The sequence below is a fragment of the Oncorhynchus gorbuscha genome, linkage group LG11, assembly GCF_021184085.1.
Source record: "Oncorhynchus gorbuscha isolate QuinsamMale2020 ecotype Even-year linkage group LG11, OgorEven_v1.0, whole genome shotgun sequence".
NCBI classification, from domain to species: domain Eukaryota; kingdom Metazoa; phylum Chordata; class Actinopteri; order Salmoniformes; family Salmonidae; genus Oncorhynchus; species Oncorhynchus gorbuscha.
The window spans coordinates 56951052-56977373 of record NC_060183.1 but is presented as its reverse complement, the minus strand read 5'-3'; the positions used below and the strand labels follow the sequence as shown (position 1 = coordinate 56977373).

Here is a 26322-nt window from a genome sequence, read left to right as displayed (position 1 = left end):
TTTATGATGCATGGTGTTCTCTGCTTCTCAGGGCCGAACAAATGTCAAATGTGCAGAACGCCCAGAGAGGAACAGCCAATGACAGAGGAGACTTCTGGAGGTTGAGAGGTCAAAGAGCGGTGAAGAAGAAGGACCTCCGTAAGAGCAGAGAGGACCTGACTGCCGTCTCTGTCACCACACGCTTCCCTGCCTATGAGAGGGTGGTCTTACGAGAAGGTAGGTCACCCAAGCCAGAAGACACTAAACCTTTGTTTGAACTTCCTAACTTCAACTGAATGTTTCTGAAATTATTATTTATTTTCCCATAATGGTCTGCACTAGATCGCAAGTAGGAAGTCCATTCCAGATGTGAGATACTGTGTGTCTGTGTTGATCCTCAGCTGGCTTCAGGAGACCAGTGGTTGTGTTTGGGCCCATCGCAGACGCAGTCAATGAGAAACTGGGAAACGACCTGCCTGAAGAGTTTGTCATAGCCAGTAAGTATGGTGCTCCTAACTAATGCTTGTGAATGAATTTGCATCATGTATTTACGTTAGGTGCACTCTATTTTAGCATTTTTAATTTCAATGCAAATTTCTCACCCTTTGCTGACCAGGCAAGCTAAATTGAGCTCTGCCTTAATGCTTCTATGAGCGTGTGTGTTTTGGTGAGAAGCTGATGTGTTTTTGTTTGCCCACACAGAGACTGAGCCCAAGGATGCAGGCACTGAGAAGTCCTCCGGCGTGGTGAGACTCAATACCATTCGACAGATCATAGAACAGGTAAAGACAACCACTGATCATTTACCTACCATCCTCTTCATCACCATAGTAATATTCCTCATTCTTTTGAACACTGCATTCCTCAGTTTCAATTCCATCATACTCCACCTCACCTTATTCTTCTTTCACTCCCCTCACGTTGACATTCTTCCCTGTCTCCCCAGGACCGCCATGCCCTGCTGGATGTAACTCCCAAGGCGGTGGACACCCTGAATTATACCCAGTGGTACCCCATCGTGGTGTTCCTCAACCCGGACAGCAAGGGTGGCGTCAAGACCATGAGGAACCGCCTGGTACCTGGCTCCAACCGCAGTGCCCGCAAGCTCTACGAGCAGGCGGTCAAACTGAGGAAGACCTGTTCTCACCTCTTCACCGGTCAGTCCCACACATGCACACACCAGTGTGGTGTTATTTATTTTACAGCATATTAGATTACTGGCATTCATATTCCATTCACCCAGCTGAATGTAACAGCGATAGGTTTAGGATGCTACATGATACTCGGATTTACCCTATACCCATCATGAGGTTGCTCCAACCTAGCCTATGAATGAAGTTTACAACGACAACAGGTCGAGAGAAAATTGGAGTAATCAAGGTGACAGACAGTGAAACATTCAATACCGCTTTGCACACTCTTGCCTTCATCTAACTGATCAGGGGGGTCATCATTCATCCAAACAGTTGCAAAACGAGTTTCTATTTGACAAATTCAGGTAGGTCCCTCTGTTTTTTTCCTGTATGCTTCCATTTAAAAACAAATTGCAACAGAATCGGTGGAATGAATAAACCCACACACAGTTCACTTTCATAGCAACAACATACAGCATCATCACATTGCTAGTTGTATAATTCCTTCTTGCATATACGCGCTCTCCTCCTCTCATTTTCCCTTCCCTACCCTCATACCATAACCGTTACACTGCCTACATCGTTGTCACCATATTAACGTTTTTGTCAACAAACTATAACTAATGCGTTAGTAAACCCACAATCCAATTCATGTGTACAATTATAGAGTACAGTGTACAGCATTGTATTGCAGTTAGAGGTCGACCGATTTAATCGTAATGTCCGATTAATTAGGGCCGATTTCAAGTTTTCATAACAATTTTCTGATTACAATTTTTATTTATTTAATTGTTTTTTTCACACCTTTATTTAACTAGGCAAGCAGTGTTTTAGTAGTAGTAGTTTTACCTTGTTTTAGTAGCTACTATCTTGTCTCATCGCTACAACTCCCGTACGGGCTCGGGAGAGACGAAGGTTGAAAGTCATGCGTCCTCCGATACACAACCCAACCAAGCCGCACTGCTTCTTAACACAGCGTGCATCCAACCCGGAAGCCAGCCGCACCAATGTGTCGGAGGAACCACTGTGCACCTGGCAACCTTGGTTAGCGTGCACTGCCCGCCACAGGAGTCGCTGGTGCGCGATGAGACAAGGATATCCCTAACGGCCAAGCCCTCCCTAACCCGGTGATGCTAGGCCAATTGTGCTTCATCCCATGGTCCTCCCGGTTGCGAAGGAGCCTGGGCGCGAACCCAGGGTCTCTGGTGGCACAGCTGGCGCTGCAGTACAGCACCCTTAACCACTGCGCCACCCGGGAGGCCCTACATATTGCACTTTTACTTTCTTCTCCAACACTTTGTTTTTGCATTATTTAAACCAAATTGAACATGTTTCATTATTTGAGGCTAAATTGATTTTACTGATGTTTTATATTATGTTAAAATAAGTGTTCATTCAGTATTGTTGTAATTGTCATTATTACAAAGCAATTTTAAAAAGTGGCTTTTTTGGTCCTCCAATAATCGGTATCGGCGTTGAAAAATCATAATCGGTCGACCTGTAATTGCAGTTACACTGGCGGTCTCCGGTGGCAGTGTTGGATAGCCAGGGTTTTGTGCCAATCTTTCTGCTTTGTTTCCATGCACAGCGACCGTTGACCTGAACTCAGCCAATGATGGGTGGTACGGGAGTGTGAAGGACTCTATCCGGGCACAGCAGGAGCGGGCCGTGTGGGTCTGTGAGGGCAAGGTAAGCTCTGGCTGAGCTTAATGAATGTATACAGTATAAACGGTGCATTCGGAAAGTATTCAGGCCCCTTTTTCCACATTGTTATGATGGTCTTATTCAAAAATTGGTTGAATTAATTTTTTCCCTCATAAATCTACACACAATACCCCATAATGTTGAAGTGAAAAATGCTTTTTAGACATATTTTCCAATGTATTACAAATTTTAAAAAACAATTATTTACATAAGTATTCAAACCCTATGCAATGAGACTGGAAATTGCGCTCCGGTGCATCCTGTTTTCATTAACATTTCTAGGGCAGGCGTTTCGCTAGCGGAACCCGTCCATAACATTCCGCTGAAAAGGCAGTGCGTGAATTTCAAAAAAAAAAATTGAAATATGTAACTTTCACATATGAACAATTCCAATACAGCAAATGAAAGATGCACATCTTGTTAATCTACCCGTCGTGTCCGATTTCAAAAATGCTTTACAGTGAAAGCACAACATATGATTACGTTAGGTCATAGCCAAGTCCGAGAAACACACAGCCATTTTTCCAGCCAAAGAGAGGAGTCACAAAAAGCCGAAATATAGATAAAATGAATCATTAACCTTTGATCTTCATCAGATGACACTGATAGGACATCATGTTATACAATACATGTATGTTTTGTTCCATAAGGTGCATATTTATATCCAAAAATCTCAGTTTACATTGACGTTTTTAACATAAAACATCAATAATGTTCCAACCGGAGAATTCCTTCTGTCTTCAGAAAAGCACTGGAACGAGAGGTAACTCTGTCAGGAACGCACGTCATGAGACCAAGGCACTCTGCCAGACCACTGACTCAGAGGTCTCATGAGCCCCTCTTTTATAGTAGAGTTCTCATTCAAGTTTCTAAAGACGGTTGACATCTAGTGGAAGCCGTAGGAAGTGCAACTTGACTCCATAGACACTGTGTTAGGTAGGCCAAGCTTTGGAAAAACTACAAACCTCAGATGTCCCACTTCCTGGTTGGATTTTTCTCAGGTTTTCGCCTGCCATATGAGTTCTGTTATACTCAGACATCATTCAAATAGTTTTAGAAACTTCAGAGTTTTCTATCCACTACTAGTAATAATATGCATATATTAGCATCTGGGACAGAGTAGGAGGCAGTTCACTCTGGGCATGCTATTCATTAAATAGTGAAAATGCTGCCCCCTATCCCAAAAAGGTTAATCATCCTTGAGATGTTTCTACAGCTTGATTGGACATGATTTGGAAAGGCACACACCTGTCTATATAATGTCCCACAGTTGACAGGTGTGTTATGACAGCCACTTTACAATAGATCTAAATATTTCCCAAGGGGGAGGGGGGGTGAGAAGGATTACAGTATTCCTTAAAGAGGTGGGGTTTCAGGTGTCTCCGGAAGGTGGTGATTGACAGAGGGAGTGCATGTCAAAGCAAAAATCAAGCCATGAGGTTCAAGGAATTGTCCTTAGAGACAGGAATGTGTTGATCTGGGTAAGGGTACCAAAACATTTCTGCAGCATTGAAGATCCCCAAAAACACAGTGCCTGCCATCATTCTTAAATGGAATACGTTTGGAACCACCAAGACTTTCTTAAGCTGGCCACCCGGCCAAACTGCCCAATTGGGGGAGAAGGGCCTTGGTCAGGGAGGTGACCAAGAACCCGATGGTCACTCTAACAGAGCTCCAGAGTTCAACTGTGGCGATGGGATAAACTTGCAGAAGGACAACCATCTCTGCAGCACTCTGCCAATCAGGCCTTTATGGTAGAGTGGTCAGACAGAAGCCACTCCTCAGTAAAAGGCACATGACAACCTGCTTGGAGTTTGCCAAAAGGCACTATAATGACTCAGACCATGAGAAAAAAGATTCTCTGGTCTGATGAAGCCATGGTTGAACTCTTTGACCTGAATGCCAAGGCGTCACGTCTGGAGGAAACAGAGCACCATTCTTACAGTGAAGCATAGTGGTGGCAGCATCGTGCTGTGGCGGATGTTTTTTCAGCGGGAGGGACTGGGAGACTACCGTAACTGCTGGACTATTAAGTGCACCTGAAGATAAACCGCACCCACTGAATTATTAAAAAATATGTATTTTGTACATAAATATGCCGCACATGTCTATAAGCTCAGTTTTTTTGGCGGCATGAATCTTGTGAAAGCAGGAAAAATCCATAAATTAGCCGCGTCATTGTATAAACCGCGAGGTTCAAAGCGTGGGAATAAAGTAGCGGCTTATAGTCCAGCAATTACGGTAATCAGGTTCGAGGGAAAGATGAACAGAGCGAAGTACAGAGATCCTTAATGAAAACCTAATCAGGACATCAGACTGGGGTGAAGGTTCATTTTCCAACAGGACAACAACCTTAAGCACACAGCCAAGACAACGCCGGAGTGGCTTCTGGACAGGTCTCTGAATGTCCTTGAGTGGCCCAGCCAGAGCCCAGACTTGAACCTGAAAATAGCTGTGCAGCGACGCTCCCCATCCGACTTGACAGAGCTTGAGTAGATCTGCAGAGAAGAATGGCAGAAACTCTCCAAATACAGTTGTACCAAGCTTGTAGCGTCACACCCAAGAAGACTCGAGGCTGTAATCACTACCAAAGGTGCTTCAAAGTACTGAGTAAAGGGTCTGACTACTTATGTAAATGTGATATTTCATTTTAAATAAGCAAAAATGTAAAAAATAAAAAACTGTTTGTTTTGACATTGAGGCAGGAGGGGTCTGGAGACACTGGCTCAGTCCAACGATACCCCCGGACAGGGCAAACCAGTAGGCTATAACCTCATCCACTTTGCCAAAGTACAGCCCCCACACCACTAGAGGGTTATCTTCAAACCACACACTTACTAACCTGAGACAAGGCTGAGTATAGCCCACGAAGATCTCCCCCACGGCACGAACCCAAGGGGGGCGCCAAACCTGGATAGGAAGATCATGAGATCATGTCAGTGACTCACCCCTCCTAGGAACGGGATAGAAGAGCACTAGTAAGCCAGTGACAGCCCCTGTAATAGGGTTAGAGGCAGAGAATCCTTGTGGAGAGATGAGTCTTCAATGAAGACTTAAAAGTTGAGACAGAGTCTGCATCTCTCACATGGATAGGCAGACATTTCGTAAAAATGGAGCTCTATTGGAGAAAGCCGTGCCTCCATCTGTTTACTTTTAGGGACAATAAGGAGGCCTGCGCCCATGTAATGCTTTGTAGGTTAGCATTAAAACCTTGAATCAGCCCTAGTCTTTACAGGAAGCCAGTGTAGAGAGGCTAGCACTGGAGTAATATGATCAAATTTCTTGGTTCTAGTCAAGATTCTAGCAGCCGTTTAGCACTAACTAACGTTACTTTACTGCTTTGTCCGGGTAGCCGGAAAGTAGAGCACTGCGGTAGTTTTAATCTAGAAGTGACAAAAGCATGGGTACATTTTTCTGCATTTTTTCTGCACTTGAAACAGCCTTTATGTTCTTCAAAAGAGCTCATGGCCCAGAGTATCGCCGAGGTCCTTCAGTTTTATTTGAGACTGTTGTACAACCATCAAGAATCATTGTCAGATTAAACAGAAGTTCTCTTTGTTTCTTGGGACCTAGAACTAGCATCTCTGTTTTGTCCGAGTTTAAAAGTGAAAAATTTGTGTCTGAATTTATGTCTGAAACACAAGCTTCTGAAACACCAACCTGCATCTCTCTGTGTTTCTCAGTTGAACGGCTCGGAGGAGGACCTGGATATCCATGACGACCGCATGTCATACCTGTCAGCGATGAGCACTGACTACCTGAGCATGGACAGCCGGCTGACCAGTGACTACGACGACACGGCCGATGAGGGCGGGGCTTACACCGACAACGAGCTGGACGAGCCAATGGACGAGCCCCATCAGCCGGTGTCGGCAATCAGCCGCTCCTCAGAGCCCGTACTGACAGAGGTGGGCTTTACTACTGTCAATCACAATCACGCTCATTCAGTGTCCGCGAGAGACTGGCATTTCTCTGTCCATCAACCTCCCTGTTAAAGGTGCACTGTACAGAAATTGCTCTGCCATTTCCTTAAATGGCATATATTATTTCCTGGTTGCTAAAATTCTAATAGTTGGCCTAATTTCAGTTTGTGACATAAGTACCATCAAAAATGCTGTGAATCTTATTCATAACCAAAACATTGCATTTTCAACTGTTTGAAGCTGGTATACAAAACTGAAAGTAAAAGATGAAAAAACTAAAGACTTGAAAGCATAGGAATAGCACACAAAGAACAGATTTACCGCTTTTTTACTTGTTTTTAATAATGACAGATCTATAACTGATATTTCTATGTGAATTTGGATCGCCCCAAAAATTCCATATTGCAGCTTTAAGTATACTCCAATAATCTGTGAATCTCCCATTGTCAGTCAAATATCTTGACTAGTTGTGTTGAATTAGTCTGGTTTTTGTGCATGTATGTCTGTTGACACATGTATATGTACATCCCTCCCCTCTCTAGAGACCCCATCTTGCCCCCATACCGCGTATGAGGAGATCAGGGAGCAGAGAGGGGCTGAGAGACCCCAGTCCACCCCCCTCCTTCGTCCCTGAGCCCCCCAAGGTGAGACTCCTTGAAGCCCACCATCACCTCTCAATCCCCTGAACCCTGACTCTGACCCACATCTTGCACTTATAAGACTTACTAAGGTTACTATCCTCTTATATTGCAGCAGGTGAGGGTGCAGTCTCGCGGGGGCTACGACTCCCACTCCAGTAGCACCATTAGCAGCGACACTGCCGGGGGGACCAAGTCAGCCCCACCTCCAGTTGCCCTCAAGCCCACCGTGGCCCTTAAGCCTACTCTGAGGGCACTCAACCAGTCATCTGAGGACCACGCTGTCCCGGAGGGAGAGGACCCGGCCAACCGCTCCTTCATGGGCAAGGTGAAGGCCTTTGAAAAGATGGACCACCTGGCCAGAGCCCAGAGGATGCTGGAGCTCCAGGAGGCTGAGCAAGCACGGGTCAGTACTACTGATAGTGGAAACTAAGTATAGATAGTAATGCTTCATAAACAAACTAATAGAGCTACAGCACCATGCATTCTGAGTGTAATCATGTCATATTCTGGTCAACTTTGCATTGCATATACCCAAAGGTATATTCAAGTGTGGATGTTGCCTTATTAGTTTAATGTATGTGCTTTGACTTAACTGGGCTCCCTCCTAATCTCTGACTGTAGCTGGAAATAGCCCAGAAGCACCCAGACATCTATGCAGTCCCAGTGAAACTACCAAAACCCAACCACAACCGCCCACAGCCAATAGGGTAAGTTTGTATATTAACCTTGTTTGTCACCACACAAATTAGCATTTTTACTGAAACTTCCACTGCCTGTCATAGGTTGGGTTCAGGATGTGTTGAAGGTTTTTTTTTTTTACAGACATGATGCACAACAATCAGAATTAATGAAAATGTCTCTCTCTCGCTCTTCTGTGTCAAGCTCCAGCTCCAACCCGGAGCCCCAGACCCCATCCTCCAGGCCACCGTACTCTGAGAGTAGGGGTCATTTCGACGATGATGAGGAAGAGTACCGCAGACAGCTGGCTGACCAGACCAGACGAGGCTACTACAGTAACCCCCAGAAATACAAAGACACTGAGCTGTAGGACAGACAGACCCACCTATCGCACCCTTCCGTTCTCACCCAATCAGCGAGGCCCTCACTGTGCACACTCAAACAGCCTAGTGTTACGGTTGCCTATCCGAATCTTTGGCCCGACCTAGTGGCAGGAGGATATATCCCGTTCCTTGTGACCACTAACCAAGTGTGTCCTTACCTTGACTGTTTGTTTACCTCACTATGTGGATGGTGAATCGGCATTTTAATCTCCCAACCTCATAATGTCTACCCTGATGGGTAGTGTTTGATCTTCACCCTCAACCCCTCGGTCATATCTGCCCAGACCAATGCAGTCTGAGTACCCGGTCTTTTAAAATAAATATAAACCTTACATTTGTGTATATATTTATCTTTATACATGTTATACATCTTAAGCATTTTTTGTTACATTAATAGAAATGTATTTGGACGGACATAATATTTTGTCTACTGCTGCTCTATGGTCTGCTAGTGGTGGAGAATCTAGCCTTTATCCTTTTAAATCATTCATTGCATACCCTTTTGATTTACTCTACACTTGGACATTTTGTCTCCTTAAATACTAGAGATCAGCACATACAAAGTGCCTTTAGCTCTGAAAGTGTAACAGTGTCAGATCACTGAAAGAACAAACAAGCAGTCAACACTTGGCTCTCAGAGGTGATGGGCAAAACATGCCAGTTTACTTCTGTATTAGCTGCATCCATACAACCTGAGACGATCACATTTTTATGGCATATACAGTATATACGTTTTCGTTTTTTTACCAGGAGACTGACTCTTACTGTCTTTAACATGTCTGTTGCTTTGCTCTACATGTCTGTATTCCTCTACTATTTTTATTCATGTTCCTCAGGCTGCTGAAATCGACTATAGGGAGTTTTACTTTCTCAAACAAATACACAAATAACTTAACTTTCACTTGTCTTAGTTCATTCTATAAATAAAGGTGACAGTGCTGTGGATATTTCTAATGCTGGCTCAAGCAGGATGGCTTCTGGGAGTTAATTCAACCCGGTGCAAATTATAGCATAGCTGCAACATCTAAGGACATTGCCTTTGCTTTGCAGAGTTACATATTTGTACATGCAAGCCTGAATTTAAGTGTTGTTGTTTTTTTTTTTTTGTCCAATGACAAGCTCACATTTTGGTTTCATGCCCCCATGGAGACTGTTTGCATGTGTAGTATTATAGTACATTCATAGGACCCTGAAAGACCAAATGTATTCCTTGCTTGTTGTTTTTCTTAAATATGCACATTAAATTCAGTTCTTTGGTTATTGATCAAACGCATCACATTTATACTCTGTCTGGTAAATTAATTTGTGCCTTCAGCGATGCACTTGTCATTCATATGTATAATGAAAATGGATTTAGATTAAGGCAAGTCAGTGCTGAGAAATGGGGAAGAACAAAAACATTCAAGCATTTCAGTGAGAATGTGAAAATCAATGAATACATAGTAAATAAATAAATGCATCTAATTAAATACAATGGAAGTAAATCCTCCTAATGTGGACAGCATTTTCAGATGTAGACTGGCTGTTCCTGGGCAGTCAGCAGACGGTACATGGCTGCAGGCATAGTCTTCATGTGGATCTACAGCACAAAGAAACAACACAGGTTGCATGATCAGACACATGCTACACAGCCGGACATGAGGCTTCCTACCGTTCTCAACTCAATAAAATCCCAGAAATTAATTGTAGCACCATTTACAGATTAAATTTGGATTATTTCAACTCATTACTAAATTGTCTGAGTTCAAATAGATTGACTCAACCCTGGACTGTGGTACATTCTAGTACATTCTAGCTGTTAAGTGTCTTCTCATACCTCTCCCACTGCATTAGACAGGATGTCAACAATCTTCTCATGAGGCGTGGCCACCACACTCTGGCTGTTGATCTCAATGATGCGATGACCAACGCGGACCCCCCCTCTCTCAGCAATGCCCCCCCTCATCAGGCTGCAGATCTGTAGAGGGAGGAGAGTGGGACACAAACCGCTGATAAAGAAAACTACAATTATGTAAAAAAATATATGTAAGGGGACATCTGTGTTGGTTTCTATTGTCATGGTACCCACAATCCCATTCTGTACGCTGAAGCCCAGCTGGTATCTGAGGTCTGGTCTGCGGATCAGCACCATGGTGACGGGGGGACACCTGACGATGTTCAACTTGATCCTGCACTGGGCCTTCAGACCCTGGAGAGTAGAGATGGATATTTAGGGGAGGATTGTAACAGGAGTTAACAGCCAAGACGAGGGAAAGACATGCAGATGCTTGCAGAACTGCCTGGTCAAGCAGTCAGTCAGACTAGATTAAGGTTGACAACCATGTATCTAATTTTCAGCAGAAATGCACAGTTGGGCTCCAGTGACACAGAAAGGGAGAGGATACTGCGGAAAAAGACTTAAGGAAACACAAAAAGAGAGAAGGAAAAACACTGACCTTAATGATACTCTGGCAGGTGGAGAGGGGCAGTCCAACCAGACTTGTTCCATTGATGGTCATAATTTGGTCACCAATGTTGAGTCGACCAGACTTCTCTGCTGGCCCAGAATGCATCATGCTAGCAATGATGACGGTGGGCAGGATAGAGCCCCAGCCTGATTCCACTATGACCACCCCCAGCATCTCTCCCTTCTGCTTCTCGATGTTAACCTGAGGTAGGATACACAGAACAGTATGATATACCACTACTTACACAATTATGGTCAATGCAACTATGTTCACTTGAATGCCTTCATGGTTCTAGTTAGCATTCTGACTGCAATAAGGATGAAATTTGTGCATCTATTTGTTACATTAACAAGAAAGGTTGCGTGTATTATAGGTCTACCTCATACTGTATTAAAAGTAATAGACATATCCACTATAGATCGAAAATCCCATATCAATCAAGCACAACACTGGCCTGTCCCCTAGTGGTTGACTCACGTCTCTGCAGTTCTCTGACTTGGAGAAGTGGATGAGGTCATCATTGTACATGTCCTGAGTGTTGAGCAGGTCGCTGTACTCCCTCTGACTCAAGTCCTCTGGGTCGATTCCATTGGCCCGCAGGAACTCCTGATATGCCACACTGAATGCCTGGCCAATGGACTGGGCTATGAGCTGGGCCTGGACAGAGAGAAGGAGAGGCATCATACATGACTGATGAATACAAAAATATGCACATATCACATATGTCACACAATTCCTACATCGACACACTTGTGTCTGAGTCAAACAGATCATTTGTAAACACACACACACACACACACACACACACACACACACACACACACACACACACACACACACACACACACACACACACACACACACACACACACACACACACACACACACACACACTTACTTACATCCTCTGACTCAAACACGTGGCAGACCATCCTGTACTGGGGAAGGTCGTCACGGGCAGGGCTGTTGGTGTGGTCAGAGTGGTCAGTGGTTTGGTTCAAGTTTTCCTGAGCGCTCCTGGAGCGCACCATCTTCCCCCTGGCCATCAGCACCACCATGTTGCCTATGTCAGCAATGTAGGAGATGGTCCTCAGGGGCAGGTCCATCATGGACTCCTGCTAGGAACACAGGATAAGGACATGGTTATGTGGCTGTAGAGGGAAAGAGAGGTGTTTGGCAGTATAGTATGTGGGTGTAGTTTAGGTGTGTGTGGTAGCAGTGACTACTGGTGAGAGTTAGTTAGTTAGTTTGATAACTTGTAGTGTTGGATTTACTAATATTATAGATTGTTTGGTACCTGCAACATAGTGTTTGCTATCCTTGAGTCGATGTAAAGGTGAATAGTATACAGTATTTACCTGAGTGTCTGCGTTCAGCACTTTGATCCTCTGTGTAGACATGAAGAGATCCACTTCAGTGGAGGAAGGAACCTCATCCTCAGTCTGCACATTTAGGGAGAGAGGAGAGCAGCATTTCAACAACATGAGACTTTATTCACAACAATAACAGACAAGACTTAGTTATAATAATAAAAAGTCACAGAACAAACAGCCGTAACACTGTCACTGTACCTTCTTTCTGTGTTTAGCTTGCTTTTGGGCAGTCTGCCGTATGGAATAGCAAAAGCAATAGATCGAGAGAGAAATAGAGAACCAGAGAGAACGATCAAAACAGTGCTTAGTAAAGAACAGTAAGATGGGGGCATGTGTGATGTCAGCTGTCTATCACATCTGACAAAAGTTACTGGTCCAGAGGTTATAAGGCAAACATCCTCAAAAGTTGCCCCTTTATCAATGTGATATGAGCACCCCTCAAGAAACAGACTGCATGTGTTAACAACATACACTAACTGACAGATGGCCTAGGCATTCTTCAATGCTTGTTTATGGACATTATATCATGTTATTTGGCAGATCTATCAATAACTATTCAGTAAAAATGTAATGCACATAATTATATGAATCTAAGGAAATGAGAATTATTATCTATGAAAATCTTACCTCCTTGTCAGTGGTCATTTAAAATATTGAAAAAGGAAAATGAAAATTAGGGAAGAGAATTGGGTCCTAGTTGATATGACCCCCATGTGACTCTCACCCTGACACGGCTCATAGCCTCCTGGGCCTGCTGCATGCGGGCACTCTTAGTGGGTGTCCTCTCTGACAGCAAGTGGGTGGAGCCCAGGTAGCTGGCTGCAAAGATGATGCCATCGATCAGGTCCTCTGGGTCACATGGCCCTGGGACTATAGACAAGACAGTCATTGAGCCTGGGTACAATCAATAGTCATCAGAAATTACAATGTCTGTACATCAGATTTGAGTGACAACATACTACTGCTCCTGACTTGTTCCATAATGTCATTAGAATTCCTTTATACCACAGCAAAGCTTTGCCTCCAAGAACTGAGACACTCACCTTCCACATATGAGGGAAAGAAGGGCATACTCCTCCGGATCTGAAATTGGAATATTACTGTTATACATCAGTAATGGTGTTGACAGTAACTATAGAATAGCACTTCCTTAAACCTCAGTCATCTCTTTTCAGAGTAGTGTGTTCATCATGAATCTTGTAGAGGCAGCTCTGCAGAGTGGTCACTAGCTGGCACAGCCACAAAGTCATAAAATCTGATTTAAACCTAACCCTAACCTTAACCACACTGCTAACCCCAATGTCTAACCTTAAAGGGATACTTTGGGATTTTGGCAATGAAGCCTTTTATCTACTTCCCCAGAGTCAGATGAACTCCTGGATACCATTTTTATGTCTCTGTGTCCAGTACGAAGCAGAATTATCTCGATGACTGGAAGTCTATGGGTATCTGAGAACACACAGACTTCCAGCCATTGCGCTAATTCTGCTTCGAAATTGCACTAGCGCTATTTAGCAACTTCCTTCAAACTGCACACAGAGACATAAAAATAATTATATAATAATATATATATAATATAATAATATAATAATAATATAATAAAGTATCCCTTCAACCTTAAATGAATTAAGAACAAAAAGTGATTTTTGTTCTCATGACTTTTTACAATATAGCCAATTTTGACTTTGCAGCTGGCCTAAGGAGAAATTGCTCGGTTCTGCCTCCAGTACAAGACTCATGATAAAACGTCAACCGCATTTGAAACAGTGCACAGCAGTCACTTACCTCCTCAATCGATGGAGGCCGAGGCGGTTCCTTCTGCTCTCTATGCTCCCTGTGCTGTACCTGGTGTGTTCTGGAGGACTCTGCCCTCACAGGACAGACGGGCTCTGGGACTTGCGACAGAACTTGGGCTGGGGATGGGACTGTGTCGCGAGCTGGAACTTGGGTATAGTGTGAAGGTGACTGAGAGACAGGCTGTAGGAAAGATTAAGAAATACATATAGAAAACTTCAGTTAATGATATTATTGATGTTTTCTGGTGGCACATTTAAACAGATCAGAGTAAATAACATTATTGCCACTGAGTTGTTCACTATAATTTTTTTGTTGTAAGATTTTATTTTAAACAATACAAAACATACACATACAAACGACAACATCACACAAACAACTATATCACACCTGGCCAGACCCCATTCTCACACACCCATAGAGTTGTTCACTATTATCAATGATGCAACTCAACTATGTAAACACTTCAAACAAATATGTAAACAACTATGTAAACACTTCAAACCAATGTTTCCATAGTGATCCAGAGCTGCCTCATACTCACACTCACGTTGCCTCCCGGTGGCTGCTGTGGGGAATACTCCTCTTCAGTAGGACTGACTTCCTGTCTCATCACCCACACAGGCTCTATGGGCTGGTCAGGAGTGTAGGGCGATCTCACCGTCTTAGTCTTCACCTCCTCTATGGCCTCTCGGATGTCCCTGATGGCCAGAGAGATGGCATTCCCTGATCCTCTGACACTGTCCTCTGAAAGGCCTTCCGCTGGAAGCCTGAGCTCCATCCTGGCCTGCTCATCTTGTAACTCGCCTGAACTAGGCTGCCCAGAGCTGGGATACTCTGCCTGGGTTTCACCCTGCACATACCTGGGAGGTGGCCCCAGGCTTTGAGAGCTGGAGCTTTCTTTAAGGCTGTCACCCTCCCCATCAGACGTAGTGTCATCGTAGTGGTGCAGTCTTGAGCCAACTGAGCGACCCTGCCAAGGGGGGCTGGTCTGTGGTAACCCCACCTCCCTACCTGGCCAGGAGGCATGGGGTTGTGGATTGGTGGGTGGCTCAGTGTCTGTAGCTCCCTTATAAACATGCTCCCTCTGTCTACAACTATAGGGCTCTGGGTAGGGTTCTGCATATGGCTCATCAGGGTCGGCCTCAGATCTCATGTGGAGCTCTCTGTCTAAGTCTGAATAATTCATTAATTTCAAGGGTTCGGGGAAAGACTGGGGGTAGGATTTTGCGTAGGGCTCTGTGTAGGATTCTGTGATGGATTCTGACTGTGGGTAGGACTCATAATAAAATTCTGCATAGGTCTTTGGATACGAGTCTGTAAAGGTGAAAGATTCGGAATGGGACAGTGGAGAATCAGTGCAGCTCTCATCATCAGGCATTATGTCAGTGCCATGAGTGGGGCTTGGGCTAAACTCATCACTACATTGGTCCGAGAGCTCAGACTGAAGTGGAGGGGGCGAGAATGGAGATGGAGAGGTAGGTGGTGATTGGCGAGGAGGTGGGCTCAGGGACGGAGCCTCCATGCTTAGAGAGGCAGCACTATCAGTGTCAGAACAGTGGCCATTTGTTCCATCTTCCTGGTTGTCCTCTCCCAAATCCCTCTCTCTTTTGTCCTCTTCTCCAAGACTCGTCTCTTTTAGGTCCCCTTCTCCATGGTCCCCCTGCTCTTGGTTCCACTCTAGGTCTGTCTGGATGTCAAATCCACTCTGAGCACTAACAGACTGAGTTATGGATGAGCTGCGCCCTTCCTCCTCCTTCTCCTCATCCTCCTGAGGCTGGGGAGAATCTCTGTTGGTAAGAGGTGGTAGCAGCTCTTGAGGGGGGATATCAGGTGAAGGGGGACATGGTGTGTGGTGTGTTGGCGTAAGAGTACCAGCAGTAAGGTCAGGTGCTCCACTGTCCTGTGTGTGGTGGGGTTGAGGGGAGTGCATGAGGTGCTGCTGCTTCATTGTTGCTGGACCAGTCATGTCACTCTGCTCAGTCAGAGAAGCGTCAGATGACCAATGATGTGGAAACGGCGGGTCGTGGATCTCTTGGATGTCTCTCGGCGGCTGTCTCCGTCTGTGAACTCTGACCCTGGGCTCCCCCTGGCGGCGGTAACGGGCCACGCCAGGGCGGGGCGGCTGGGTGTGGCGAGGAGGCTCCATAGCCACTCCCTCCCCCTGCCTGGACAGGCCCTGCCCTGAGGGTGAACGCCTATGGTGCCGTTGGGGGCCGCGGCCAGAGCCTTGGTGCGGAATAGAGGGATGATGATGGTGGTGGTGATGAAGATAAGGATCCTGCCCGTCCTGACCGAGCATTTGGCAGGGTCTCCAACTTCTCCGGACAGGGACACCCTCTCCTCCGCCTCCTCCTGCTGTGCCATTGGGATGCCTGTTTCTGGGAGCAGCTGGAGACTTCTGCTCCGCCCCCACAGCATCACCTAGCCTCTCCCCCTGCTGCTTGTGGCTCATCACTCTGCTGTAATCTGTTTACATATAGAACATGGTTCTTCCGTCTCCAAAGAAACACCACTCACAGCACTGCCTGAAGGGAGACAGGAAATTCATGAGATCATATAGGTCATAGTTCAGGGGTCTGGATGAAACAGCAGGGTCAGGAAGGCATGTCTACAAACAGGATAATGGGATTGTGTTTTGAGAGTGAGTGATAGAGCACCACTTTGGTTATGAAGTATGTCTCACTCACCCAAAATCCATTTTAATGTCAATTCTATCCTCAATTTCAGTCAAATAAAAATATTGAGATTTGCCAATACCACACACAACTACATAGTACCACACACACACACACACACACACACACACACACACACACACACACACACACACACACACACACACACACACACACACACACACACACACACACACACACACACACACACACACACACACACACACACACACACACACACACACACACACACACACACACACACACACACACAGAATGTACACTGACAGATAAGAAGCTGCAGGGCTCCCTATTCTCCAGGGAAAAAAACAAATCTCTGATTCATCTGGGTGTGTTTAATCTCAGGTATATTATCCCTGCCCCAGCAGCAGCACCACACCACCACAGCACAGCAGCTGGCATTAAAGAGTAGGAAGGACAAAGCCCCAACACCACCGACCTGAAAGAGAGGAGGCTGGGCTGAATCCTGAACTGTATGCTCAGTGTACAGAATATTGATGTCTGGACTCTGGATAGATTATGCAGTATACTCAGCAGCAGTATACTGATTTCAAAGTATAGTATAGGATTAGCTTTCACAATTTTGCAGGTACAGTATTCTTTAGCTTTAAGAGCCATAGGCTTCTATACTTTATGAATTAATGAGAGTAGCTCAAATGCAAATTGGATGTGTTATGCAGGTGAATGAGGACCCAAAAGCGACTTGGCGAAAACAGAGTTTTAATCCAGTAAAGTTACTTTACAAACAAAAGGCATAATACTACTCGTAATGACGAGAACAGACTGGAGACTTGATCAAGAACTGCAGGTTGCCTCGGGAAGGCACTTGAACGTAGCAGACTCAGACACCTGCTCACAACGCAGCATCTGAGGGAAACACGACACGACAGGGCAATACATAGACACAGCACGGTGAACAATAGACAAGGATCCGACAGGACAGGAACGGAAAACAAGGGAAGAAATAGGGACTCTAATCAGGGGAAAAGATAAGGAACAGGTGTGGGAAGACTAAATGATGATTAGGGGAATAGGAACAGCTGGGAGCAGGAACGGAACGAATAGAGAGAGGAGAGAGAGGGAGGGGGAGAGAGAGGGATAGAAAAAGGGAACGAACCTAATAAGACCAGCAGGGGGAAACGAACAGAAGGGAAAGCATAATGACAAGACAATCTAAGACAAAACATGACAGTACCCCCCCACTCACCGAGCGCCTCCTGGCGCACTCGAGGAGGAATCCTGGCGGCAACGGAGGAAATCATCAATAAGTGAACGGTCCAGCACATCCCGAGACGGAACCCAACTCCTCTCCTCAGGACCGTAACCCTCCCAATCCACTAAGTATTGGTGACCCCGTCCCCGAGAACGCATGTCCATGATCTTACGTACCTTGTAAATAGGTGCGCTCTCGACAAGGACGGGAGGGGGGGAGGGAAGACGAACGGGGGTGCGAAGAAAGGGCTTGACACAGGAGACATGGAAGACAGGATGGACGCGACGAAGATGTCGCGGAAGAAGCAGTCGCACAGCGACAGGATTGACGACCTGGGAGACACGGAACGGACCAATGAACCACGGAGTCAACTTACGAGAAGCTGTCGTAAGAGGAAGGTTGCGAGTGGAAAGCCACACTCTCTGGCCGCAACAATACCTTGGACTCTTAATCCTGCGTTTATTGGCGGCTCTCACAGTCTGTGCCCTGTAACGGCAAAGTGCAGACCTCACCCTCCTCCAGGTGCGCTCACAACGTTGGACAAACGCTTGAGCGGAGGGAACGCTGGACTCGGCAAGCTGGGATGAGAACAGAGGAGGCTGGTAACCCAGACTACTCTGAAACGGAGATAACCCGGTAGCAGACGAAGGAAGCGAGTTGTGAGCGTATTCTGCCCAGGGGAGCTGTTCTGCCCAAGACGCAGGGTTTCTGAAAGAAAGGCTGCGTAGTATGCGACCAATCGTCTGATTGGCCCTCTCTGCTTGACCGTTAGACTGGGGATGAAACCCGGAAGAGAGACTGACGGATGCACCAATCAAACGACAGAACTCCCTCCAAAACTGTGACGTGAATTGCGGGCCTCTGTCTGAAACGGCGTCTAACGGGAGGCCATGAATTCTGAACACATTCTCGATGATGATTTGTGCCGTCTCCTTAGCGGAAGGAAGTTTAGCGAGGGAATGAAATGTGCCGCCTTAGAGAACCTATCGACAACCGTAAGAATCACAGTCTTCCCCGCAGACAAAGGCAGACCGGTAATGAAGTCTAGGGCGATGTGAGACCATGGTCGAGAAGGAATGGGGAGCGGTCTGAGACGACCGGCAGGAGGAGAGTTACCCGACTTAGTCTGCGCGCAGTCCGAACAAGCAGCCACGAAACGGCGCGTGTCACGCTCCTGAGTCGGCCACCAAAAGCGCTGGCGAATAGACGCAAGAGTGCCTCGAACACCGGGATGACCAGCTAACTTGGCAGAGTGAGCCCACTGAAGAACAGCCAGACGAGTGGAAACAGGAACGAAAAGGAGGTTACTAGGACAAGCGCGCGGCGACGCAGTGTGCGTGAGTGCTTGCTTAACCTGTCTTTCAATTCCCCAGACTGTCAACCCGACAACACACCCATAAGGAAGAATCCCCTCGGGATCAGTAGAAGCCACAGAAGAACTAAACAGACGGGATAAGGCATCAGGCTTGGTGTTTTTGCTACCCGGACGGTAAGAAATCACAAACTCGAAACGAGCGAAAAACAACGCCCAACGAGCTTGACGGGCATTAAGTCGTTTGGCAGAACGGATGTACTCAAGGTTCTTATGGTCTGTCCAAACAACAAAAGGAACGGTCGCCCCCTCCAACCACTGTCGCCATTCGCCTAGGGCTAAGCGGATGGCGAGCAGTTCACGGTTACCCACATCATAGTTGCGCTCAGATGGCGACAGGCGATGAGAAAAATAAGCGCAAGGATGAACCTTATCGTCAGACTGGAAGCGCTGGGATAGAATGGCTCCCACGCCTACCTCTGAAGCGTCAACCTCGACAATGAATTGTCTAGTGACGTCAGGAGTAACGAGGATAGGAGCGGACGTAAACGTTCTTTTAGAAGATCAAAAGCTCCCTGGGCGGAACCGGACCACTTAAAACACGTCTTGACAGAAGTAAGAGCTGTGAGAGGGGCAGCAACTTGACCGAAATTACGAATGAAACGCCGATAGAAATTAGCGAAACCTAAAAAGCGCTGCAACTCGACACGTGACCTTGGAACGGGCCAATCACTGACAGCTTGGACCTTAGCGGAATCCATCTGAATGCCTTCAGCGGAAATAACGGAACCGAGAAAAGTAACGGAGGAGACATGAAAAGAGCACTTCTCAGCCTTTACGTAGAGACAATTCTCTAAAAGGCGCTGTAGAACACGTCGAACGTGCTGAACATGAATCTCGAGTGACGGTGAAAAAATCAGGATATCGTCAAGATAGACAAAAACAAAGATGTTCAGCATGTCTCTCAGAACATCATTAACTAATGCCTGAAAAACAGCTGGCGCATTGGCGAGACCAAACGGCAGAACCCGGTACTCAAAATGCCCTAACGGAGTGTTAAACGCCGTTTTCCACTCGTCCCCCTCTCTGATGCGCACGAGATGGTAAGCGTTACGAAGGTCCAACTTAGTAAAGCACCTGGCTCCCTGCAGAATCTCGAAGGCTGATGACATAAGGGGAAGCGGATAACGATTCTTAACCGTTATGTCATTCAGCCCTCGATAATCCACGCAGGGGCGCAGAGTACCGTCCTTCTTCTTAACAAAAAGAACCCCGCCCGGCCGGAGAGGAAGAAGGCACTATGGTACCGGCGTCAAGAGACACAGATAAATAATCCTCGAGAGCCTTACGTTCGGGAGCCGACAGAGAGTATAGTCTACCCCGAGGAGGAGTGGACCCCGGAAGGAGATCAATACTACAATCATACGACCGGTGAGGAGGAAGGGAGTTGGCTCGGGACCGACTGAAGACCGTGCGCAGATCATGATATTCCTCCGGCACTCCTGTCAAATCGCCAGGTTCCTCCTGAGAAGTGGGGACAGAAGAAATGGGAGGGATGGCAGACATTAAACACTTCACATGACAAGAAACGTTCCAGGATAGGATAGAATTACTAGACCAATTAATAGAAGGATTATGACATACTAGCCAGGGATGACCCAAAACAACAGGTGTAAAAGGTGAACGAAAAATCAAAAAAGAAATAGTCTCACTGTGGTTACCAGATACTGTGAGAGTTAAAGGTAGTGTCTCAAATCTGATACTGGGAAGATGACTACCATCTAAGGCAAACATGGGCGTAGGCTTGTCTAACTGTCTGAAAGGAATGTCATGTTTCCGAGCCCATGCTTCGTCCATGAAACAACCCTCAGCCCCAGAGTCAATCAAGGCACTGCATGTAGCACCCGAACCGGTCCAGCGTAGATGGACCGACATAGTAGTACAGGATCTAGATGAAGAGACCTGAGTAGTAGCGCTCACCAGTAGCCCTCCGCTTACTGATGAGCTCTGGCCTTTTACTGGACATGAATTGACAAAATGTCCATCAAATCCGCAATAGAGGCACAGGCGGTTGGTGATCCTCCGTTCCCTCTCCTTGGTCGAGATGCGAATACCTCCCAGCTGCATGGGCTCAGTCTCTGAGCCAGAGGAGGGAGATGGTAGCGATGCGGAGCAGGGAAACACCGTTGACGCGAGCTCTCTTCCACGAGCTTGGTGACAAAGATCTACCCGTCGTTCTATGCGGATGGCGAGAGCAATCAAAGAGTCCACACTGGAAGGAACCTCCCTAGAGAGAATCTCATCTTTGACCACTGCGTGGAGTCCCTCCAGAAAACGAGCGAGCAGCGCCGGCTCGTTCCAGTCACTAGAGGCAGCAAGAGTGCGAAACTCTATAGAGTAATCCGTTATGGATCGATCACCTTGGCATAGGGAAGCCAGGGCCCTAGAAGCCTCCCTACCAAAAACTGAACGGTCAAAAACCCGAATCATCTCCTCTTTAAAGTTCTGGTAATTGTTAGAACAATCAGCCCTTGCCTCCCAGATAGCTGTGCCCCACTCTCGAGCCCGGCCAGTAAGGAGTGAAATGACGTAAGCAACCCGAGCTCTCTCGCTAGAGTATGTGTTGGGTTGGAGAGAGAACACAATATCACACTGGGTGAGAAAGGAGCGGCACTCCGTGGGCTGCCCGGAGTAGCAAGGTGGGTTATTAACCCTAGGTTCCGGAGGCTCGGCAGGCCAGGAAGTAACAGGTGGCACGAGACGAAGACTCTGGAACTGTCCAGAGAGGTCGGAAACCTGAGCGGCCAGGTTCTCCACGGCATGGCGAGCAGCAGACAATTCCTGCTCGTGTCTGCCGAGCATGGCTCCTTGGATCTCGACGGCAGTGTTACGAGCATCTGTAGTCGCTGGGTCCATTCCTTGGTCGGATCCTTCTGTTATGCAGGTGAATGAGGACCCAAAAGCGACTTGGCGAAAACAGAGTTTTAATCCAGTAAAGTTACTTTACAAACAAAAGGCATAATACTACTCGTAATGACGAGAACAGACTGGAGACTTGATCAAGAACTGCAGGTTGCCTCGGGAAGGCACTTGAACGTAGCAGACTCAGACACCTGCTCACAACGCAGCATCTGAGGGAAACACGACACGACAGGGCAATACATAGACACAGCACGGTGAACAATAGACAAGGATCCGACAGGACAGGAACGGAAAACAAGGGAAGAAATAGGGACTCTAATCAGGGGAAAAGATAAGGAACAGGTGTGGGAAGACTAAATGATGATTAGGGGAATAGGAACAGCTGGGAGCAGGAACGGAACGATAGAGAGAGGAGAGAGAGGGAGGGGGAGAGAGAGGGATAGAAAAAGGGAACGAACCTAATAAGACCAGCAGGGGGAAACGAACAGAAGGGAAAGCATAATGACAAGACAATCTAAGACAAAACATGACAGGATGGATACAGAAAGCAGAGAATGTACAGATTTAATAACGGCTGGATAGCTGAGTGGAGACTAGGGGCAGAGGTTAATGCAGAACCTCAGGATGAAAAGTAATCTTAGTGCAGGCAGAAACAGACAGAGAGGAGGACAGAGTGCAGATGATATGTTTGATTTATGCCCTTTCCCCGGTGCTTGGTGCTGCTGACTGGGCGGGCACCTAGGGGCAGTGCCCGGGTCACAGATGGTCTGGCTGTGGGCAACATGGGCCAGGCAGCCGGGCCGACGGAGGGAGCTGTGACCTGTGTACTGCTCCTCCATCTGTCAGGGCTCCAGTGAAAGCCCCAGGGAGGGGATTAACCAAGCCATTAACACACTGATTTTACACTAGCCTAACACACACACACACACACACACGAGGCAAGGCCAATGTTAAAACAGTGTTTACATGTAGCATCAATAGGTCTACTGGTTGCATTTTGATGACATGTTTGTTGTTTCAGCAGGATGGGATTAAAGGAGGTGTGATGACTGACTAAACTTTATCCAAGTCCCACGTTTCATGGCCGCAGGCAGGACATTTTTAAAAAGGTGCCTGAACGTGAGGAAATGAAAAGGGTGGGACAGCAGGTACCTTGTGACAAATACTCTTCTTTTCATTGGAAACAGCCCAATGGTAGGCTATGTTATTCATGCAATACAATTGCAGTGACGACCAGCATTATATGAGACAATTTAAAATAGAAAATACAAATAATTGCCATTTCCTAAAACTATACTGAACAAAAATATAAAAGCAAAATGTAAAGTGTTGGTCCCATGTTTCATGAGCTGAAATAAAATATCCCAGAAATGGCCATACACACATTAAGTTTATCTCTCTAAAATGTTCTCTAAAATCCTTTGCCAAGATAATCCATCCACCTGACAGGTGTGGCATATCAAGAAGCTGATTAAACAGCATGATCATTATACAGGTCCATCTTGTGCTGGGGACAATAAAAATCCATTCTAACATATGCAGTTTTGTCACACAACACAATGCCACAGATGTCTCAAGTTGAGGGAGTGTGCAATTGGCATGCTGACTGTAGCAATGTCCAACAGAGCTGACGCCAGATAGTTATATGTTAATTTCTCTACCATTTGCCGTTTTAGAGAATTAGGCAGTACTTCCAAGGAAGGAAAACCTCATTATGATTGCTGACTGTGTAGGAGCGCAGCAATGGGTGGGACTGGGAGGGCATAGGCCCACCCACTGGGGAGCCAGGCCCACACATTGCTGCGCTCCTACACAGTCATGTGAAATCCATAGATTAGGGCCTCATGCATTTATTTCAATTGACTGACTTCCTTATATGAACTCTAACTCTGTAAAAATATTTGAAATTGTTGCATGTTATGTTCATATTTTGTTCAGTATTAGTTATAGGCCTATGTGCAATAAAGTGGCTTTTCAACCGCAATAAGTCCGGACAGAACAGTCACTATTCTATGGGATGAGAAAACGCTCTCCCGATTCTGTCATCCTGTGTCACAGCCCAAAAGGAAAGCAAACAGTAATTTATGCTCTCGATCCTGTGGTTAAATAATACATTTTTGTTATTGACAACTGCACTACGAATGGACTGTCGTCATATTTAAAAAAAAAAAAAAACAGGCACCTGTCTGAATGTCCGACGACGATGAAAGGCTGTACAATGTGACACATCTAATGAAATTATCCATATGCCAGCTGCTTTTCGTGGTCAAATAATCGGCGCAACCTCCTACCTTAATTCATTCCATTCCAATCTATATACTACCAACGGAATGCGGTCGACATGCCAGTCGCTGTCATGTTAATCGTTGACCTATATTCTGGATGATAAATATAATCTTACCTGTTCGTCAGTATGGATGGGTTGGTCGCGTAACAATCCGTTTCACCATTTTTGCTGGTCCCTCTGTACCTTCAGAGAATTTGCATGGATTAGGCCTGAGCGGTCAACTCCTCCTGATCGTGACATCAGAGCGGATTACCGACGCACAAAGCGCCTTTAAAAGACTGCTGTGTTTCAACATAATATTTACGGAGCTGCACCCGCGGTATTCCGCCTCTTCGTAGGCAACACTGCTGTGTGCTCTGCACCACTTTTTCGTGAGCGCAGTGAGATATCAGAGCCCGCCAATTCTACCCCTGGGTCTGAGAAACACCTGTGTAAATTAAGCAAAATATCCACACCACGGTGTCAACCACACAAAACAAGCTATTCAAGGACACTCGCTCCCTGTTCTTATCAGAATATACTAGGCTATATTACATTTACATTTAAGTCATTTAGCAGACGCTCTTATCCAGAGCGACTTACAAATTGGTGCATTCACCTTATGACATCCAATATATAGGCTGTGGGCTACGTTATCTAGGGAGAACATTATTCCCTAGAACGCACTCCCACCTCAGTCACATGACTCTCTTCGCCGTAACAGAGCTGTCGTTACCGTGACAACATGTGACTGAAGATACTGATGTGAGTAGTAACCATGGTAATGGTATCCAATCTTTGATCACCACCCCTCCCCCAGTAGCAATGTGTGGGTAAAATCACTGGGGAAGCCAAGCCAGGAAAAATGTGCCATATTACAACATATGTGTTGCGATCATTGTATGTTTGCTCTATAACCTGTTAGTTCACATGCCTTGACACTGTGATATTTAGGGCTAAGAGACAATAAGAAGACACAGTAGCAGAATAAATTCAACCACATCTGTGTTTCATCACAAAACCAGAGAGCAACCTCTGTCTGGTGAAGTCCACAAAGCATATTGTATGTTACAAACAGTTAAATGACCTACAGCTTGGTCAAGCAAGTTAATGTTTCTGCCATTTTCAAGACTACTAAACGTGATTTAGAATCAGGAGTTGAAAACAAGACTATTCCAGCTTGCACCATTTAAACGTTAACATTTCAACCTCATATATATATATATCAAATCACCAATACTTAGTCTAATACAGTGACAACTAAAATATACCTAAAACAATTTAGTTCAATCAACATAAGCTAAATATGATGTGGCTGTCCATGCCACTGATTTCTGTGTGTGTGTATGTGTGCGTGCTGAAAAACATGCTGACTCACCCTACCTGTAGAGAAACACCAATGCCATCCTCCTCTCTGTCATGTTGCCTAAACGGTCTATCACTCTGTCATACAGTACACACTTTTAGTTTTTGTTGTCCTAGGCTACCTGGCTAAAATGCTTGATCGCTAGCCTAACTTCCTTTCATGGGCAACAATGAGCCTACGAGTTAACATTAGCCTTCTACATTAGCTACATATTGAACTTCCATCCTCTCAGGCAAAGGGCACAATGTATGAAATGGTTGGATCAGAATCGCCATTATAATCGTTGGCCAGTACTGAGAATTAAGTCAAACCACAAGTCCAAATCCCTATCTCCATCCATGGCTAATTTAGGAAAGGGACCATTTTAGCTACCTAGCTAGCCACTGGAGGAGAAAAACAATGAGATGCAACAATAATATTTTTTTCTGTAAATGGAGTTAGGCTTTTGATGTGATGTGAATAGTGTGAAGCCAAATCCAAACTGCCTTC

At 45.9% G+C, this 26322-nt stretch overlaps 2 protein-coding genes across 11 annotated transcripts in view; one reads left to right on the top strand and one right to left on the bottom strand.

Annotated features, from left to right (window-relative positions):
* Window positions 1-9723, top strand: part of LOC124048993 (tight junction protein ZO-2-like) — a 39379-nt gene extending 29656 nt beyond the window's left edge. For 4 of the 5 annotated variants that reach the window (XM_046370246.1, XM_046370242.1, XM_046370245.1 and 1 more), the window contains 10 exons: window positions 32-216; window positions 381-476; window positions 682-761; window positions 926-1136; window positions 2701-2801; window positions 6500-6724; window positions 7282-7383; window positions 7493-7783; window positions 8002-8087; window positions 8263-9723. In XM_046370246.1, the coding sequence (XP_046226202.1) occupies window positions 32-216; window positions 381-476; window positions 682-761; window positions 926-1136; window positions 2701-2801; window positions 6500-6724; window positions 7282-7383; window positions 7493-7783; window positions 8002-8087; window positions 8263-8428 (1543 nt within the window). In that variant the 3' untranslated portion in view covers window positions 8429-9723. The remainder of the gene's footprint in view (window positions 1-31; window positions 217-380; window positions 477-681; window positions 762-925; window positions 1137-2700; window positions 2802-6499; window positions 6725-7281; window positions 7384-7492; window positions 7784-8001; window positions 8088-8262) is intronic. The other variant, XM_046370243.1, reaches the window with a different exon arrangement.
* LOC124048994 (amyloid-beta A4 precursor protein-binding family A member 1-like) lies at window positions 9074-25073 on the bottom strand. 6 transcript variants are annotated; one of them, XM_046370250.1, is made up of 13 exons: window positions 24603-25073; window positions 14606-16583; window positions 14047-14238; window positions 13305-13344; window positions 12986-13131; window positions 12460-12492; window positions 12247-12330; window positions 11791-12006; window positions 11366-11545; window positions 10877-11089; window positions 10510-10629; window positions 10258-10398; window positions 9074-10020 (listed from the first exon to the last, which is right to left on the bottom strand). In XM_046370250.1, the coding sequence occupies exons 2-13, from the start codon at window positions 16508-16510 to the stop codon at window positions 9949-9951; spliced, it is 3342 nt and encodes a 1113-aa protein (XP_046226206.1). In that variant the 5' UTR covers window positions 16511-16583; window positions 24603-25073; the 3' UTR covers window positions 9074-9948. The 6 variants fall into 6 exon arrangements, with proteins under 6 accessions (XP_046226206.1, XP_046226203.1, XP_046226205.1 ...); XM_046370247.1 differs by having other exon boundaries at window positions 14600-16583; window positions 24603-25072; XM_046370249.1 differs by having other exon boundaries at window positions 11791-12003; window positions 14600-16583; window positions 24603-25072.
* Between the last annotated feature and the right edge of the window lie 1249 nt (window positions 25074-26322).

Excerpts from the sequence above, each read along its gene's own strand:
- LOC124048994 (XM_046370247.1), bottom strand. The coding sequence starts at position 16,510 with ATGAGCCACAAGCAGCAGGGGGAGAGGCTAGGTGATGCTGTGGGGGCG. Across the intron at positions 13,132-13,304 it reads CTTTCCCTCATATGTGGAAG|TCCCAGGGCCATGTGACCCA; the intron begins GTGAGTGTCTCA and ends TCTTGTCTATAG. Across the intron at positions 10,399-10,509 it reads TCAGCGTACAGAATGGGATT|ATCTGCAGCCTGATGAGGGG; the intron begins GTGGGTACCATG and ends CTCCCTCTACAG.